This window comes from Tasmannia lanceolata, unplaced genomic scaffold (genome assembly GCF_043159265.1).
Source record: "Tasmannia lanceolata isolate RefF3 unplaced genomic scaffold, GAP_Taslan_0.1 ptg000005l, whole genome shotgun sequence".
NCBI classification, from domain to species: domain Eukaryota; kingdom Viridiplantae; phylum Streptophyta; class Magnoliopsida; order Canellales; family Winteraceae; genus Tasmannia; species Tasmannia lanceolata.
Window position 1 is genome coordinate 2,428,469 of NW_027518682.1, and position 19,256 is coordinate 2,447,724.

The window sequence follows — 19,256 nt, forward strand, 5'->3', positions numbered from 1 at the left end:
TTCTAATGGAATTTTAACCATGCTGGTTCAAGTTACTTTTTTCCTTGCATGAACAATGGAAAAGCTGGAAATTCTGAAAAATATTTCATTTCCCAACTTCTCCAGAAAAAAATCCTACAATCCAAATAGGGCCTAAAAGAAGAGGCCTAATCCTCTTTTACAACAAAAGACCTATATAAAAATAGTATAAGCAGGACACCGTGTATGGCGACATCATCCGGACTGTCTCTCCTTGTGTGCCTACATAGGGCATGTGCAGCCCTCCCTGGGGGTATTGAAATCATGTTCCTTAATGGTGTCAGAGAGTCAGGCGGACTCTCACCGCTCCTCCTTACTCCTTTCACCGCTTGATAAGCTAATATTCCATGGAAAAAAAATTCATAGTTGCCATTTACTGACCGTAAGTAGTTACCAGAGATGTTGATCTAGTGGGCCACCACCCAAACTGTAAAGGCCATTCAACTCAATTCCTATATTAGTATGTTTCACACTTCAAACAAATAACCACACAGAAGCAATTCAATAAAAGACGCCAGAAATATCGTTTCATAATCAATTTAAGTATTGAACAAAAGTATAAGATTTTAGCCGAAGTCCCCAAAATCATAATCTAACCTCACAGGCTCTCGGAAAAAAAACTATAATTTGAACCAACAAATCATTGCAGTTATAATCAGAATGCACAACTTTTTTCTATAATTTAAGAACATGTGTTCTTCTCTGTATAGTTTAAGCAACGGGCTCATCCAAATCCTCAATTGTCAGTTGTAGACTTCCATCAAGGCAAGAAAACACTCGATGACATATTCCCTCTAAGTTAAACTGTTAAAGCTGGATTCAAACCTGTGCCTTCCATGGAGCAACTCGTGTCCTCGTCAATTAAACTTTTTGTTGGTAAGCTGCAATTGACTTTACGCCTTCAACATCGTGACCCCGTTATGGCAACCGAACTCTGGATTTGGGACAATGGCCTGAGGCTTGACACTGAGCCAGAGATCAAACGCATTCTGTTTTACTGAATGGTATTCCCAGAGCTAGAACTTGACTTTAGCTAAATGATTTGAAGCATTAACGATTCTAGTTTTCAGAAAGGGATGAGACTACCCTAGTATTTATATTTCTGCACAAATAATCCAATCATATAATGAACCATTTAGAAGGGATTGTTGTTTACCCTGTTGAACCCAATTGTGCTCTACCATGGGACATTGTATGTCTAGCTCCATCCCTTTCTACTGAACTCTAATTGTGTTGGGCATCATCATGGTAGAATTGGAAGCTCTGCTTTGTCATAGGAAAAGAAACTGACTCGCCCGTGCTCTAAATAACAAAACTTCATGGGAATGCCCTTGCACTCCCTCTCAATATTTTCTACTTCTGCTATTGACCGTGGGTTATCCCTGCATATAAACATCAAAGAGAAATTAAATTTAGAGGCAGGATACAACGAGGAAGTTCTAAACCTTACAGTTACAAGACAAGGTCCAATGATGCTTGAAAAGGACAAAAAATGAAACCTAATTTCTATTCAAAATATTAAAAACAGGAAATATAATAGCATGCGATTTTTCACTAAATACTAAATTACCCTTAAATGAGAGGAAAAAATCGCATTTCTATTTCTCGGTAAATCCATGGTTAACACAGATCATTACTTAAACAAAACCAAATGTACAACCCTATTGGTGCTGAGAGCCTCAATCCCATCTCTGCCCACCCATGCATGCATAAATGGCAATAGATACTAAGGGTGTGTTCGGCAACCATCTAGATAATGAATTCCGCCTATTTTTAAGGGGTGGTGGATGAGAAAAAATCGGAATCCCTAAAATTGTGTCCGGCTCACCCGACCCACCACAAGCCCAATTCTAAATATTCTCACTTTTGCGCGTTTTCTACCCTAAAGGGATGGGATTCTGTGGAGCGACTCAGAGTCGCTCCCCAGATCTCATCAATCCGTTTCTCCCCAATTATTCCGCCTAAAAATGAGAAGCCTTGCCGAACACACCCTAACAGTTCAGCCCTTGCCGAACACACCCTAACAGTTCAGCCATTCTCTACATAGTAGAATATGAAGACCATGCACGAAGAACACCCAACCCACCCAAAAAAGAAACAGGAAAAAACCCACCCAAAAAAGAAACCGGAAAGAAATGTTGAAAACAAATTTTAAAAGATTCAGTCCTATAAAAGATACATTTTGCCCATATAGATAGTCATATAGACATTATCAATGGTCGTATTAACCTCCAAAGCCATCCTTCACCCATCCTTTGCCAAATGCATCAAAAGGGTGTCTAGTGCAGTCTCATTGTGTGCACCATTGACACATCAAAGGACATCACAGATGATGGTTTGGGGAAAATGTATAGCTATTTTTTTTAACTATAGTTTGAAGATGGGGGGAGACAGTAACCATATTATATTTCAGCTCCAAGCTAGAACAGAATGCATCCGCTTCACATGGAAATCCCTTCAGCTGGGACTTACCTGAGCAGACAGACAATTAAATCAGGATCTCCAGGAGAAGACTTTCTGAACTTGCTATTGGGCAGATACACATCAAAAGTCAGCTTTGCTTGATTGATTTGCATATCTTTCAGCATACAGATGACAGAAATATTTTCTTTTGCTTCCTCGTTTGGTTCGCTATCTAATGCGTCTTGAGGAGAACTAGAATTGCAGCCACTCTTGTCACTCTTCATGGTCCAAGGGAGATCATGGCGACGAACAATGTAGCCCGGCAATTTTAAGTGTCTATAAGCTTCAAAAGACTCCCAAGAACATCCATTCTTCTCATCTGCAACCTTCAGCAAAAAACCTACACCCAAAGATGCAAACGGTACCAGAAAATCTGAGAATCTGCAGTAGCAAGGGAGATATGGGAATTTTAATGTTCATTGTTGGATGCCAAACATAATAAACAATCAACAACCCAACCCATGCCTAATTAAGGAAACCATAACTTACAGCTTGTTGGAAATTTGGCATGTTACTGATATGCCGATGTTAAGAATTAATATATCCAAATAAGTTCAGAATAAAGCTGATTTTGATTGTTTGGCATTTACTAAAGAGAACTCTCTCTTGGCTTGATAAAGAGTTATTTACAGGGATTAGTCATCCTGTAAGAGCAACAGTAGTAGAGAAAAGATAAATATCCATATCAAGATCTCAAGATGCTTTCCATATGAAAACAGGGTGGCAAATTAACACCAAATATTTGATGATTAATAAGCAAGGCATCCTCAACTAAACCCAACAAGGTAGTACAACATTCATCAGTTCAAGCAAGAAGCATGTCAGAACCCGAAATATACCAAAGTGATTTGAGCTAGGTGGTGTCAGTCCATACAGAGTGACTAGTCCGAGTAACCTGAGCCAAGACCACCTGAAGCATTAGCATTATTTTCATCCAAATCAGGTTCATATCTTTGAAACCGTGAACCCATCTTTGGACATCCTTGTACTGATGACTCCCCATTTCTATGAATACCCTTCACAGTGAACTTTTATCGCTATTATCCCCATGGTGAAGACCCAAAAGGAACCATCATGTGCTGCCATTACTGAAAATCAAACTAAAGTCTCCATTGTTACTTCAGAACCTGAAATCTCTCGGTTTGAATTCCAACCTTTCGCCATTTATCAACAGTCATATCGTGATTCAGGATACGATAAAGCTCTATCATTGCACCAATAAATCTACAGAAGGCACATCCCAAAATAAGAATAGAGCATCAGTGATTACATAAACCTCTAAGAAAGCTCACCCTCAAAATGGAGTCATGAAATATAAAAAATCCAGACTAGTTACATCTGTTCTATTCCCCCATCACAGTATTATTGTGATCTGTTAAATTTTACTGATCCACGGTAGGGAAAAAAAGGGCAGTTCGAAGAATTCTATACTAGCATTCACCTAAGAATCAACAAGAGCTGCTATGGATGTGCTGACTCCTTAATCTGAAGGTTAAACAAACTTTTTCCAGAGATTTTAGAGTTGGAATTTCCAAGGGTAAAAGGAACATAAATGTGTGGCTCACCTCAGAATCTATGAAATCTCAATGAGTTACACTCTCAACTATGAGTCCTCTAAGTATATTCAGTTTTGAAGTTTCCATATAAAAACCAAGTGCTAACTATTGATGGCCCCTTAGGCAAGGAGATTTGTACTATCAGTCTTATTACTTGTGCATATTGTAATCTAGTTGCACCATATTTACGAAAGACCTGTCAAGAAGTGGTACACACTACTAGAGGTTATTTGTTATCCAAGCAAAATTTCAAGACATCATCAAATGGGTGAATGTTGTGGACACTGGATACCCACCACATTGACAAGAAGCACGATTGCAGCTGAAGCCCTTACAAATCACGGTTTATACTAAACCCATTCAGATTTAAATTTGTACAATATGAATACCTGGTCGGTCAAAGAATCCAACTAGCTTCACCCAAATGTTAATACAATTTGACTAGTAAGAAATATGCAAAGTATCATTTGCAGAGACATTATGGTGAAATAGTACCAATTTGTAAGATTCTACACTACCCACAAACCTAAAATCTCAAAAGTCAATAGTGTTGTAGTAAACTAATAACAAAATATATGTATAACTATAAGCAACCGGAGCAATATAATGGAACTAAGAGCATCCTGAAGACACTATTACCTACAAGATCTCCTCAATCAAGCAGTAAAGCTTGCCACTTCGAATAATTCCTGTAGTCATCCTTCTTGGAAAACAATGTTATACATCAAATTTTCAAAAGGGTAAAGGAAGCCACTCATCAGGGCAGATTAAACAGATATTTTCAATTTCACCTAAATTGCAACTTTGTGATGGATCCAGACTTCTAGGGGTCTTCTTCATCATTAGAGTTGTGCAAATTGGTCTCTAAATCTGTTAGTCCATCAGAACTTTCCCAATCTTCAATCTCCATATACTGATTATCAATAATAGTTCTTCTCAATTATCCAATGTGAAGCATTCCCCAATGCATGGAAAATACACAATTGAAAGCACAAAAGTCCTTTCTGAAAGAATGATCACATGATTTTGTCAGTACAAGAAACTTGATTTTCACATTTGCAAGAAAGCAAGAAAAATTGATTTTCATTCATTCATCAATCCATCATATCTCCAAGAAAAGTGTCATTAGGCTTACAGTAAATAAGAAAAAGAAGAGAACTAAAAAGTTCTAAAACCCTAAACAAACCCAACACTTTGGGACTTAAATTACCCCCTAATGACTTAAAAACTCTCTCTACAGCTTAAAATTCACGAAATAAATGTGTGAGGGCTATTTAAAACCCTCATAACTCAAATAAACCATGTGATATTGGAGCAAAAATACTGTGGTACCCCTCCTATAACTTAAGGAACTTAAGAAAACACATAAAACACACGTAAAAATTAAGTAGGGCCCTACGATAGCACTCATCACATTGACTCCAGATAAAATATAATGTTACGAACCTAAGCTAGTGATCAACACAAAAATCCAATTCACTATGGTGATACCAAGGTTCAAAATTCAAAACAAATACAATATGTATGTCGAACAAAAAGAAAAAGAAAAATGGTCATGGTTCCCAATTAACTAAGGGCCCATTGGGATGCCGAGAAGATTTTGATTTGGATTTGTCACATTTGCAACCCTTTTTGCATTGTAATTTGGATCGGATCAAATTATTGGATTTCTAATTCAACAGCTGACAGTGAAAAAAATCAGATTTCTAAATTTGCCGTGGAAATAAAAAATTGGAAATCCACAGATCTGGCAGTTTCCTTCACCCTCTTCCCTCCACTAGGAAGTACCCCCTTCCCTCACTGTCTCCCTCAACATGGGCTGCCGGATCTATTCATTTTGTATTCAAAACTTAATTCCAAATCCAAATACAAAATGGGAGGTATCCAAACGAGTTCTAAGTGAATTTCACAAGAAAAGAGCTTGAGACCCTCCTCTATCACTCATTTCCAAACACCAAACCCCACGACGTGTGCTTTAAAAGATAAAGGAATTATCTTTTATCGTGTGACCCGAAGCCCTCACTGCGTATAGAAATGGCTCGATTTCTATAGCGACAGATATTTTGGAGGCAACGACTAACAGGGATGATAGGGCAAATTGATTGGTAAATGGTAAAAAGGGTAAAAGATGGGGGGGGGGGAGAGAGAATATCACTGCCCTTGTTTTTAATAAAGATAATTACAAGGGTCCTTGTTTCCTTGATAAATATCAAAGGTAATTAAGAGATAAAAAAAAGGGTTTGGCAAAAGAAGTCTTCTACTTTACTTTATTTGCAAACGTAGTCCTTTAGTTTTGCAAACGTAGTCCTTTAGTTTGACAATTTACAAAGGGATTTGCTAGTTAGTTTGACAATTTACAGATGGATTTGCTAGCCACCTTTGCGGAAAGCCATTTTTCGCCTTTCCTTTGCATGTGATGACAGCCACCTATGTTGACTTTTTGGCAGATTCTGTTTTATTCATTGATGTGGCTGTCAACACATGCAAAGGATCGGCGCGAAATGGCTTTATGACTAGATGGCTAGCAAAACCCATTTACCAAATAGAGTCATCACACTTGAGTGAGTTTTGCAAGGGAAATGATTTTTTTCACCCCGGTATGATGGATAATGCCCCCTAGTAACATGATTTGACGTAAAAAAGCTTTAAAGTCTCCTCAGAATTCACGTAACAGGGGCCTGTGCCATCATACAGTGGGGGTGAAAAAATCATCTCCCTTTTCCAAATGCCATCAATTTGTTTGGACACGGTGGGTCCTTATTTCTCAATTATCACACCCTCACCTAGCAAGAAGTGACCAGGACCTGCGGGTTGATCCGGCCCGCCTGTATTTTCTGTGTCCATGTCACTCATTTGTGACCCGTTTAAAAATGACCCGCAGGTCCACCCAGCTCATAAAAACTGGGCCGGTCCGGGTTGACTCGAGGGTTCCCGTAGTAGAAAAGTGAAATAACTTTTTTTTCCCGTAGTTTTTAGAGTTTCATACATTTTTCCGTAGTTTTTCCGTAAAGGCACCTTTTTTCCTTAGTTTTATGGGTATTTTTCTAATTTGAAGCATTTTTCCCGTAATTTTTCTCGTATGCCTTACCCCATGATTATCATGAAGGGATTTGCTAGCCACCTTTGCAGAAAGCTCCTTACGCCCATCCTTTGCATGTGATGACAGACACGCTAATGAATAAGACAAATCTGACAAAAAGCCAACATAAATTGCTATCATCACATGCAGGATGGGCGTGAAGTAGAAAAAAAACAGAAAAAACAACAAAATTCATTAAAAAAATGGGTGACCTGCAGGTCCACCCAGCCCGTATGGGTGGGTCCGAGTCAACCAATTAGTGACCCGTAAATTTGCGGGTCATTTTTTACCCAGCCCGTTTGACCCGGCCCCGTACGGGTCGGGTGAACCTCGGCCCAGCCCACCCGTCTGCCAGGTTCTCTAGCTACGCCTCTCTCAATCTTCGTAAGCTAGTATTCCAAGGAAAAAATTCCAGCTATTACGAACCTAAATCGGTTCGTAATGGATTTGATCTTCTCATAGGGAAGATCAGTCTCTTGACCCACTTCGAGGGAAGGGTCATTCCTCCTTTCTGTGCAAAAACACAAATTTGGGGATAAATTTCTTCATGCTTTTTACTCATTGTTATCTTCTTAAATACAAATAAGTAACTCACGATTCACTCCTATGATTACTCAACTATTCATATTACAACTAATATAGATAATTTCAAAAGACTCCTAAACATTAAACATAAAGGACTCCTACCTAACACTAACACATCGTTATTTTGATAAATCAAAGACGAGTTTTTATATGGTGGCCAACCGTCAAAACGGTACCGCCCTCGATATTTGATCCAACAGCAGCGCACTTTTTAAGATGCTGCTGTTGGATCAAATATCAAGCGTGGTACTTTTGAAGTACCACCTTCACGTGACTTGACGGTCGGGCATCGTCAAAGACTCCTATTTTATTTAAAAGCACGAAATCCCCGTATCAACAATTCAGCCCACATGGGACCCATTCAGTCACGTAACATCAGCACAGCCAAACATGGCCTAAATGAATTATGAATGGAGTTGGGTGACGTGGATCGTCGCAACCTCTAGGTTTTTTTTAGGGCAATGACCCCCCCCCCTTAACTTCTATGAATGGGTGGAGAAGCAACCGTTAACTCCAAAAGCATAAAAGTTAACGAAAATTGTTAAAGGGAGGGAAAATAGCCATACCGGGGGGGGGGGGATATCACTCTCCTTAAACAAACATTATATTTTTTTGAATGGCAAAGAATCACATTAATAAAAGACAGAAAGAAGACTGAAAAACCACAATGATCGAGATGATTAAGCAATACAAGAGCCATAAACAACACCACAAGAATAAAACACCTTGAGGGAGAAGGAAATCAAAGACTTCCAAATCCGACCTAGAGCAATCGTCCCTCGCTAACCAATTGGCCACAGAAATTACCGACCTCCTTACATGATGATAAGATATAGATGAGTTCGCCACGCGATTGGATATTTCATCAACCCAACGAGCAAACCGCCAAGGAGGAGATGCGATCCCTGTCAACCATATTATCACATTCCAAGTGAAGGCAAAAACTCTCGGAAGCGCAGGGATTGTCCATTCTTTAGCCACTGGTGAGACTGCAAGATTGGATGCAAGTAGATTATAGAAATATTTAATACTGAACACACCCGATGAACACTGGATCCAAATCCTATCTTCACTCGATCTCTTAATAAAACATGCAACTATGACCTGAATTAGCCATGCCACTCTACCCATTTCCCTATCAAACAAATTCCTTCTGAGGCTAATTCTGTTGGGTTTAAGTCCAGCCCAATAAGGGCTTACTTGGAATTTGTTTAAACTAGAGGCGCACTATGGTCTTTCTATACTTAAAGCATATCACCAAGTGCAGCCCTAATTTTTGGCAACCGTAGAACGACACAAAATAGAAGAAAAAAGAGGAGAAATTCACAGGAAATAAGGATTTCTACACAGCAGTGATCAAACTAACGATCGGAGGTCGATCCGTGGTCCGATTGAGCTGATTTTTAGACAGCAGGTTCGTGACTTCTTGATCTACATTCTGAACGGTTGGATTGTAATTTGGAGTTCTCTAAATCAAGTTTCTGTGTCTTTTAAGGACACCAGATTTTGGATGAGATCTCCACTACTTTCTTCTATTTTTTTCTTCTTAGTTGGAGTTAATATTGTTGCTCTATCTTTACTCATGTTTGTGGATTCTATTGTTGTTGGAATTGGGGATGTTTATCTCATTGTTGATGTTGAGAATTAGGTTTTGTACCTAAAGTATTATAGTGGAGATTTTGGTGGACTCGAAGAAAGATCCTGTGATTTTTATCCTTCATGTTGAAGGAGTTTTCCACGTAAAAATTCTCTTCCGTTGATTGTGGTTGTTTGTTGATACTTTATTTGTGGTTCACATATTTTCATTGTTTGTATTCAATCGTTTCCTCACATGTTCGATCAAAACGAAAAAGGGGTTTCTCCCAACAAATTCTCCACCTTATCTCTGCTGCACTGTGCTCAAAACAGTCTTTAACCCAAACTTCTTTCATCTAAATAGGCTAGATGAAAAGGTATCGTACATATACTATTTGTTTTCAAACAAAGACAAAATGTACGGTACCTTTCACCTAGTCTATTTATTCAAACAAATTAACAGTATATAGACAGTAGAGTTTTCACCTAGCCTGAGGCGTGGAGCGAAATTCTCCAATTCATAAGTTTTAAAAGTAACAAATTAACCCTTCTAATCAGTTGAATACCAACACACACGATGTTGCAAGAGTACCTTGCTTGATTGCATCCATTAATTCTCCGTACTTTGATAATTTCACTGCCCACTTTTTGTTTACACTTTTTTTTATGAATGGATGTTGATAGCATCATGAATATATTGTAATGGAAAGTTAATTAAAAAGGTGTAAGAGTAGTGCCATTATCAAAATACGGTAGATATCAGTCCAATTTATAAAGAATCACCAGTTGTCTTTAGATATCTCTCAAAATTAATATTTAAAAGCTCATACACTTGCCATGAACCACCAAGGGCAAAAGCTTGTGAGGGGCCCAAGCAGGCTCGGCATATGTGATTGAAGAATAGAAAAAATAGAGAAAAAGAGAAGAATACCTTATCTTCTATGGATTTCTAATGATACGGATAAGGAGAATGTGTGTCATCTTGTCTCATTCCTCATTCTCTTTTTTGAGACGCTACGTTATCTTTCTATTTTAAGGGTTCAGGCCTCGTTCGTTTTAGATTTTGACAACTAATTGTGAGTCCAAAACCAATTAAGCCCTATTCGTATAAGATTATGACAGCCGGTTGTTAGTCCAAAAACATTTAGTGGGCGATAATTGGTTTTGGACTCAAAATTGGTAGTCAAAATCTTAAAGGAACAAGGCATCACACCCACACGCTGTTCGTTTAAGATTTTGACAAACAATTGTGACTCCAATATTGATCATTGGACTCAAATTTATGTTTAATTTTAGTGTCCGAAAATCGGTATTGGAGTCATAATCGGTTGCAACAATCTTAAACGAACAGGGCATTAGTGTTTTAGAAAACCTATTGTGAAATCGTTTCTATGCGAATCAATGATGCTATCACAATCGTACGCACAAAAATAAAAAAATAAAAAAAAATTGACAGAAGATGAAATAGCATCATAGTGTACCCACGTATACCAAAGTTTATTTTTGTCATTTTATTAAATAATGGCCAGGGAAGGGTTATTGATGTAATATTGCACCCACACATGATATAATATTGAGGGTTGTCTTACGTCTGAAATGGGGCGTGTCTTAGAGCAGCACCAAGAAATATTTTTCATTTGTGACAAGGGATTTGCTACGCAATTTCGCAGAAAGACATTAAACCTTCTTATATGAATTAAATGAATAAGACAAAATCTGCTAAAAGGTTAGCATGTGTGGATGTCCTGTGGCAATAAACATTGTAATAGCTGACTGATATCCGCACCAAAACGTTTTGATAATGAGAACAAACCAGTGACTTGTGAAGCTCTGATTCGAGTCTAAGACTAAGACTCACAGTTGAAGGGTCCCGCCACCACTTGTACAAATTTCCTTGTCGGCAAGGATTTTATCAAATAATAGCCTTTTAGGAGTTTTGTCTTAAGTCAGGAGATATATAAAAATATGGATAAATTATATGATGATAGGCCGTAAGATTTATGTACACGTACTCATCATCCCATCCTTAATATTTGATCCAGCATCAGCTCTGCTCACTTTATGAGGAGCTTCTGTTGGATTAAATATCAAGGGTGGTACCTTTTATCGTAATACCTTTACGGTTCTATACGGCCCTTTGTTATATAATTTCTTTATAAAAATAAAGAGAAAACAAAATATAGGAGCCAGATTTTAACATGGTTCGGACTAGTAAAGGTAAAAATTGAAAAGAAACCTAGAGAAAATGGTAGAATAACATAAAGGGGAAAATTACATTTACACCCCCTCTAGTTTCTCTAACCCTGACTTTCAAAACGTGACAAGTACACCTCCTGAGGTTTCAAAATGTGACATGTACACCCCCTCCGTCAACGGTCCGTCAGTTTAACATGACGGAAAGACTGAAACTAACTATGATTAATATTTTGATGATAGAAATACCCTCATTTGCAGAGGGAGATTAGGGTTACGCTATTTCCCACCGCCGTTGTCGCACCTCCGGCCATCACCGTCACCTCCACCACAGACAATAAAAACCCACCCCATAGCTACATCAAATCCATATTTCAAGAAAAAAAACATTGATAAAAACAAAAAACAAAAAAGTCCTAAAATATTAGGGTTTATGTGTAAATCATGATAATGGTGTGAATGAAGACAAATAAAACTCCTAAATCGAGAGTTTATGTTAATAAATAAGCAATGGTTTGATTCAAATCCTATTTTTCAGTTTTCAAGTCTCAAAACCCTAATTTTTCAGTTGGGGAAGACGAGGGCATTTTGGCCATTTCCGCCTTGCCGTTTACTCTATCACGTTAAAAAACTTTAGTGGGTGTACTTGTCACATTTTGAAAGACAGTATTAGAGTTGAATGTGTCAGAAACTAAAGGGGTGTATCTGTATTTTTCCCGAAATAAAAGAGGAAAGAAGAAAAATATATAGATTAGTTGTTCCTAGTTGTTTCATTTAATATACATTTAACAGCTAAGCATTTTCTATTTCGAACATTTGTTTCAGGCCATTATGAGATTGTGCGATTAATGTGACTCCCTTCTGAACCACAGCCTATGAGAATCATATAGTCCCCCCATGTCAATAGGCGAGTACATGATGGGGGACATGCAGTCCTTGTATTTATGTGGGAAGTGATATATTCGACACGTGTTTTTTTTTTGTCGGGACAGCACCAGTAGTCCAGTGTATTTATGTTTACTCTTTTACACTTAGAGGGGATTGTCCCAAGTTAAAAAATGGTGCGGTAACTAAGGTTTAAATTTTCGGTTTCTGTACCGGCTTCGGACCTTGAAATTTCAAATTTTCGGTCCAAATCTGGTACAAAAATCGAAACTAATATTTTATTCATTATTAAATTTCGGTCGAAATTTTGATGAAATATTAAATTAATTAAAAAAAGAGGAAAATGATGCTTATGGTACGCTCGAGTGCGCAATCACATGTGGCCTACTCTGTTAGGATGATCCAAAGCATTCATTTGAAAGGCCCTTACATAGATGGGGTGTGAACCAAAAATCAGCTCCATATGATCATCCTAACCCATCCATTTGTTGAGGTCAAAATGGACAGAATGTGTCCACAAATCTGCTCATTTTTGCCCTCCACTTTTGGAGGGATTAGGATTATTCAATGGAGCTGATTTTTGGTACACACTCTATCTATGATAGGGCCTTGCAAATGAATGCTTTAGATCACCACAAAAAATGTGGGACCCATGTGATTGGGCACTCGAGCTTACCATAAGCTTGGTACGCTCGAGCGTACAATCCTTTTCCTCTTAAAAAAAACAGATTTTTTTGGTCAAATTTTGGAAAAACCAAAATTTCGGCCGAAATAAATGACCATTTCGGTTTTGGGTGGTTTCGGTGTCGGTCAATTTCAGATTTCGGTCGAAATTTAAAACCATGGCTATAACTACTCTTTTGCATTAGAGGGGTTGTCCGAAGTTATAAAAGGGCGAATATATCATTTCCTGTTTTTTTATAGCTCAATCAACGTAGGACCCACAAGTAAAATATCTGCATGTTTATCCATAATAAAAAAGGTCCGTCCACATCCTAACAACGAAAAAATAGCAACACATGCACCACCGACAGTTCCCCGTAAATCAGACTGGTTATTGGGAAATTTAAATTCATCACGAAAATACCGGCAAAATTAAGACTAACAAAAAAAGAGTTGAAATTTAGATTGGAGACTAATCTGGGCCCCCTCACATGACATTCCAGTGATCGGAACCCTTCATCTCTGGGCCATAAAATTGGGGTAACATGACCTCATCTAAAAGTCACGGGCCCAAAAATGAAGGATCAACATCACATTGACTGGTCACATAATCTGGGTTGACCAAAGTCGAGCTTCACAGGGGCTATTCATAAGCAAGAGCTTGCTGGAGATTTTCCAAGAAAGAAAGAAAGATCCAGCTATTAAAGGAAAGGCATACCATTTACGAATCCTTATCCCAATATTAATTAAAATTTCCCGACGATAATTTAAAGCTTAATGGTGGGCCTAACTAAAGCTTCTCTCGCACTATACATATTAAGATTTCTAGTCTAACTTTGGAGAAGATAATTCCCTTGTTAGGATTTGAATTCATTGGGGCCCAAATGGTACATGCGTGTAATTATGGGACCATCGATCTTTTTTTTAACTATTATGGGGTTGGGAACATCAATCTGATGGACCATCATGAGGCGCCCCACATCGCTTGAAGTGTAAAATGTTAGTCATAGATACACTAGAGGGGGCTGGCCCGGGAAAAGAGGGGGCGAATATATCACTTCCCTAAACCACTACATTAAGCCTCCAAACTCCAAAGAATAATAATAACCTTTATTGAAAACGAAGGCCTTTTAAGGTTAATCCAACTGACTTTGGCCGACTAGAACAAACTGACTCGATCAAGTCCACGTGGCATATGCTGGGCAAAAAAAAAGTTATATCTTCTCTTAGAAGATATGGATATGGGTGGCAAGTACCTAAAAGTGGGTGCCAATACCATAAATGTGTAAGATAAATATCCGGGTTATAAAGCGGAATGTGGCTAATAGAAATAGAAAGAAAAAAGAAAAAAAAAACCCTCTCTCTCTCTCTCTCTCGGACAGCATGCAGAGGCAATCGCTAGGTTCTCCTTCTTCGAAGCTCCAAATCCATGGCGGAAAAGATGAAAAGCTCGAAGAGGAAGAGAAGCGAAAAGAAAACGAACAAGAGGAGGAAAAGAAGACGGAGAAGCTCCTCCGATCGAGTTCTCGACCAGAGAAATTCATACATCTGATACCGGTTCTCATGATTCTCTGCTTCCTCATTCTTTACCTCGCCTCCTATGATCCGTCTCAAAAAGGTAGACAGACTAATCAACGAAAAATATGAATTTCTCTGTTTCGCTCTCTGTAGCTCTGTTTCTCTCTGCCTTTCCTTTTTTATAAAAACTTCTGAACGAATTTTACCTTTTTTTTTCCTGTTTTTCTTCCAGATTCGGGATATGCCAGAGATCACGAACGGTTTTTCCATACAAAAGGTACAATGCAGGTCAAAGGATCGAAATTCCGATGTCTGTTTGTGATATTTAGCTCGTTTGTTGCTGATTTTTACTGTATTCGCTTTTTTAACAGACTCGAGTGAAATCGGACGATTCTTCGAGCTGGAAAAGAGTGAGGTTTTGGCGATTCACGGTCACCGGAGCTTGCAGGAGGTAGTCGGAATGAGAGGTCGGAAATCTCGTCCTTGGAATAGTAATCTTCACAGAAAATTTGGGGATATCTAGAGTCTTAGACCGCATTGAAAGCTTTTTCCCTGCTCCAATCGTGCGGATCTTGGCCGCACGTGTAAAAAAAAAAACTATACATTCGATTTTTCGGTATGTATCTTTTGTCCTTTCTTTTCCGTTGGAAAATTAAGAAATTCCGTCTACAGAGTACAGAGACGATGGTGCCGTTCCGCGGCGGAGTAAACGATCATTAATTCTCACCGTCAGTGCTTTTTAGTAAGTGACGCCATTCGTCATTCGTCTGCGATCCAGCTGGATCTGACCGTTACGGTTTAAAGTAGGGTTTAAAGTATTGTGGTTGTGTGCCAGCTGGCGATATTATGATTGCGCCAGGTTAGTCAGTGCAATCGTACGAGTATCGGTTTGCTTCCCGTTTTCTCCTTACATTTTTTACTCCACCGTCCGAACTGCTACTGATTTTGTTTTTTTCCTTCTGCATGTTTTCAGTAAAATTAGCATCGAGTGAAAAAAAAAATGACGCTGGTAATTCTTTGTTAAATTGTAATTTCATGGTTTTATGTAAATGTAATAGAGGGATTTGTTAGGCAATTGCGCAGAAACTAGAAAGCCATTTTCGTGGTTCAATTTTTCAGGTGCGAGTGGCCATGTCACATGTGTCAGTGAATTAATCAAAAAGACAAAATCTGCTATAAGGCGGCTGGTCGTCCTGAGTCTCCTGACAATGTGAGCCGGCTCTCTGCAAAATTGCCTAGCAAGTCATTACAAATTAATTTGGTGAAATGATGCATTTCTCCCCGGGGCTACCCACTTAAGTGTATTTATAATTAGAGGGGGAGCTATATTTGAGAAGCAAGTCACTAAATGCGTGGTTGTGACTGGGCCACGTCCCCGTTCCTCAGAAATTACAGCTGTAAGCGAATTCCCCTCTCAAACTACAGTTCATCAGATGTAACCCATGGGCCCACTGCCACGTGTATGTTGATCGGTCCGTGAATCTTGTGTCAATCTGCAATTTCATGGAGATGGCTTGTTTACATTAAACTATTAAAAAGTGGAGCTCATTGGAATGGCACTAAACGTTAAAATAGTTTCGATGTTAGGAAAATAAATGTTATCTTTTGATTTACAGGTGTAATTTGATCCTTGTTTTCGATTCGACAAACCTTTTTTTCATCTTTCATAAAAGAGCTGTGCTATATTCTTACCGGATACATTAGAGGGCAGAAAGTAGAGGTGGGGATGCCAATGGTTGGATATTCCTAGCCGTTCATCTATTCGCCCTTAATATGGATGATCCGGGACCTACAATTCCTGTACATCTCGATTATCCTAATCTCAGATCAATGCCCTTTAGAGTTTAGATGCGTGGAAGCAGGGTTCCACATTTGCCGGGGTAGAGTCTAGGCAGATTAGTGGGTTAAGATAAATGGCATGGCCGAAAGGGAGACAGGGAGAGATTTTGGGGTCATGAGTCATGACCCATCCATAGCAAGACCAACAGGCAGGCTATGATTTGGGTTATATAATAATTGCGATTACATGTGCCCTACAAAGTTCATCTTGTGAGGTGGTCACCCGTGGTCCAAAAATTACGCAATCTGGTGCCCTAATTAGTGGACTTATGTGCATTGATTGAGGACCGCTTTTCAACTCTTCATTCGCCTAATCATCACCTTACACATTTCAGACCGAAATTCTGAAATTTCGGCCAAAATTTTGTGACAATATTTTTTTTTACAAAACCATGATCCTAGGTCATCATCCATCAATCACCCTCCCAAAAGACACTTATTGGGGTCCACCTTTGCTTGGTTCACATGATCAAGCCCCATTGATCCCAAGGACAAACCTTATCCTTGAATGCCGTTGGAACTCCTTGATCTGATCATCCAAGGCCCTTGAACCATCAATTCTCTTTTAGAATACCAACAAAAAAATTTAGAAAAGCAAAACCGTTACTTTTTTCACGGGATGTATGTTTTGCAATAAGACCATGACAATGTGGCTCGCTTCATGACATTCTACAAGATAAAGGGGTCTTAATTTTATTTCTACCCGGTATTATTGCTATGTTTGGTTGCCGGGTTTTTTTTTTGTTCCTGGGAGTTGGAGTTATGTGGGAGAGTTAGTTAAATTTTGGTCCCATCTCATGTTTGGTTGCCTTTTAGCACTAGGTTTATTTTAATTCCACCCTTGTAATGATTACTTGTGGGGTGAATTTTTTAATACCACTTTTGTAATGATTGCCTTTTCATCCCATCCCAAGATAACCCCAGGAACAAAAATAAACTCAGGAACCAAAAATAAGCTTGAGAAGAATTTTTTTCTACCCAACCGTTCAAGCAACCAAACAAAGGTTTTTTTTTTCCCACCGTAATCCGGTCAACCAAACATGGGATTTTTATTTTACCAGGATACTTCTAGGACTTCTTTTTTTTCCCACCTATCTCCCAGGGTATTTTTTTCTCCCACATAACTCCCAGGAACAAAAAAAACCCGGCAACCAAACAGAGCATAGGGACTCAAAAAGTTATCTTTTGGCATTGGTTGTTTGCATTTTACTACATAGCCATTCTCTCAATTAATTAGGTCTGTTTGATTGCACAGAAACCCAACTTTTGCAAGGGTTTTACTTGGGTTTTTTAGTTTTACTTTTGTTGTTATTAGACGAATGAAATCCCCACCAGGGATTTCTCCTCATTGAATACTCCTTGTCTCCTCATTATTTTTCTCTTTCTCTAATTGTATTGGTAATGATATCTACCACTACTCTACAAGATTGACAACCAAACACTACTATTCTATAGGGCTCACGACACGTGTCATCCAAGTGGAACTACATGGGGAGACAGCTAGCTACCTTCCGTTTATCTTAAAAAGAATGCTTTAATCAATTCACTTTTCTTTGTCTGAGAAAGAAATGAAGAATAATCTGAGTCCGGAAAAGGATGTGTGCAAGTTGAATGGTGCATTTGCCAAGTGGGGCTCCATATTCACTAGTGGGCCCCTCCCCCCAGTCACATGCAATTACCTTCCTTTTGTCGTAAGTACATTAAATTATATTAAGTCCGGTAGCTGGCTGTAATAAGAATTTCGTTTTCTCGTTTTTTACATTTTTTGGTAGAAAAATAAAATATCTTTGGGCCGTGTTAGTATATGCTGATATTTTATTAGGATATTTGATTGTGTACAAGTAAAAATAATTTTTTGATGATTTGATTGGACGATCCAGACTCCGCAATCAAGCTCCAACTCCAGTAAGATTACATTTTAAGGGTAAATCTAACAGCAATAGCAACATCCAAACAGGTAAAAAATTCAATAATAATTTGGTTAGCCAATCTGATCCATCACTATCCGAGCCATGATCAAGCTAATTAATGAGTAAATGCGATGCCCACCACGCATAACTTTCTCAATCTCAGTATTTGCTCAGAAAGTCACTTTTATGGTCAATTAAAAAAGGCAATTTTTGGGTCCTTGAAGGGAGGTACGGGAAATCCTGACTTCTGATCTTGTAAAACATCATCAGGAGATCCATATGTTCCTGCTCTGATTCAGAACAGACATTCCATACATAAAATCAAAGAATAGAGAAATCAATGGCTTACCTGTTCTTGACAGAGACGTGATTGAGCCAAAAGATCGTCCGATCAAGGTATTCTCAACGGCATTTGGTACCTTACCAATATGCTAAAAGCTCTAGAGCTGATGGAACATGTTAGGCAAGGCCCTTTAAAACTGTCCCATAACTAGGCGGGCCACAACTCAGGACCGTAACAAACCACCACGCTTCCGCATCTGCAGTCCTCGGCGGCCCACTCTGTGATGGCTTTCACTCTGGCCTTTTTTTCCAGGTAATCCTTTCCACATATCACCCCTTCCGTGACTCAAACACGTCAGCTCTGATACCAAATGTTAGGTATCTTACCAATAAGCCAAATGCTCCAGAGCTAATGGAACACGTTAGGCAAGACCCTTTAAACCTGTCCCATACCAGGCTGGGTCCCTAACCAAGTCCCATACCTAGTCACCCCCACTCAGAACCGTAACATGCTTCCCCTACTGATATCATTCTAGTCAAGTGCCTTTATAGGAACCTAAAAGTGACTTTCTTCTACGCATTTACCTTTCCCAATGATTTTACTAAAACAGCTTAACATTCCTATCGAAGTTGCAAACCGCAAACAAAAAACCAGACCCAAACCAAGCAAAACGACAATACGGGGTGCCA

At 38.8% G+C, this 19,256-nt stretch overlaps 2 protein-coding genes across 2 annotated transcripts; one reads left to right on the forward strand and one right to left on the reverse strand.

Moving 5' to 3' along the window:
• Positions 1-537: 537 nt before the first annotated feature.
• LOC143876891 (uncharacterized) lies at positions 538-4,736 on the reverse strand. The gene is made up of 5 exons (XM_077378571.1): positions 4,681-4,736; positions 3,609-3,705; positions 3,377-3,497; positions 2,491-2,821; positions 538-1,400 (listed from the first exon to the last, which is right to left on the reverse strand). Exons 1-5 carry the CDS (start codon positions 4,734-4,736, stop codon positions 1,262-1,264), a joined length of 744 nt encoding a protein of 247 aa, XP_077234686.1. The 3' UTR covers positions 538-1,261.
• A 9,594-nt stretch (positions 4,737-14,330) lies between these two features.
• On the forward strand, positions 14,331-15,651 carry LOC143877078 (uncharacterized). The gene is made up of 3 exons (XM_077378826.1): positions 14,331-14,635; positions 14,768-14,812; positions 14,907-15,651. Exons 1-3 carry the CDS (start codon positions 14,401-14,403, stop codon positions 15,056-15,058), a joined length of 432 nt encoding a protein of 143 aa, XP_077234941.1. The 5' UTR covers positions 14,331-14,400; the 3' UTR covers positions 15,059-15,651.
• Positions 15,652-19,256: the final 3,605 nt, after the last annotated feature.

Excerpts from the sequence above, each read along its gene's own strand:
- LOC143876891 (XM_077378571.1), bottom strand. The coding sequence starts at position 4,736 with ATGACTACAGGAATTATTCGAAGTGGCAAGCTTTACTGCTTGATTGAG. Across the intron at positions 2,822-3,376 it reads TTCAGGTGGTCTTGGCTCAG|GTTTTTTGCTGAAGGTTGCA; the intron begins GTTACTCGGACT and ends CTTTGGGTGTAG. Across the intron at positions 1,401-2,490 it reads TTAATTGTCTGTCTGCTCAG|GGATAACCCACGGTCAATAG; the intron begins GTAAGTCCCAGC and ends GTTTATATGCAG.
- LOC143877078 (XM_077378826.1), top strand. The coding sequence starts at position 14,401 with ATGCAGAGGCAATCGCTAGGTTCTCCTTCTTCGAAGCTCCAAATCCAT. Across the intron at positions 14,636-14,767 it reads CTATGATCCGTCTCAAAAAG|ATTCGGGATATGCCAGAGAT; the intron begins GTAGACAGACTA and ends TTTTTCTTCCAG. Across the intron at positions 14,813-14,906 it reads ACGGTTTTTCCATACAAAAG|ACTCGAGTGAAATCGGACGA; the intron begins GTACAATGCAGG and ends CTTTTTTAACAG.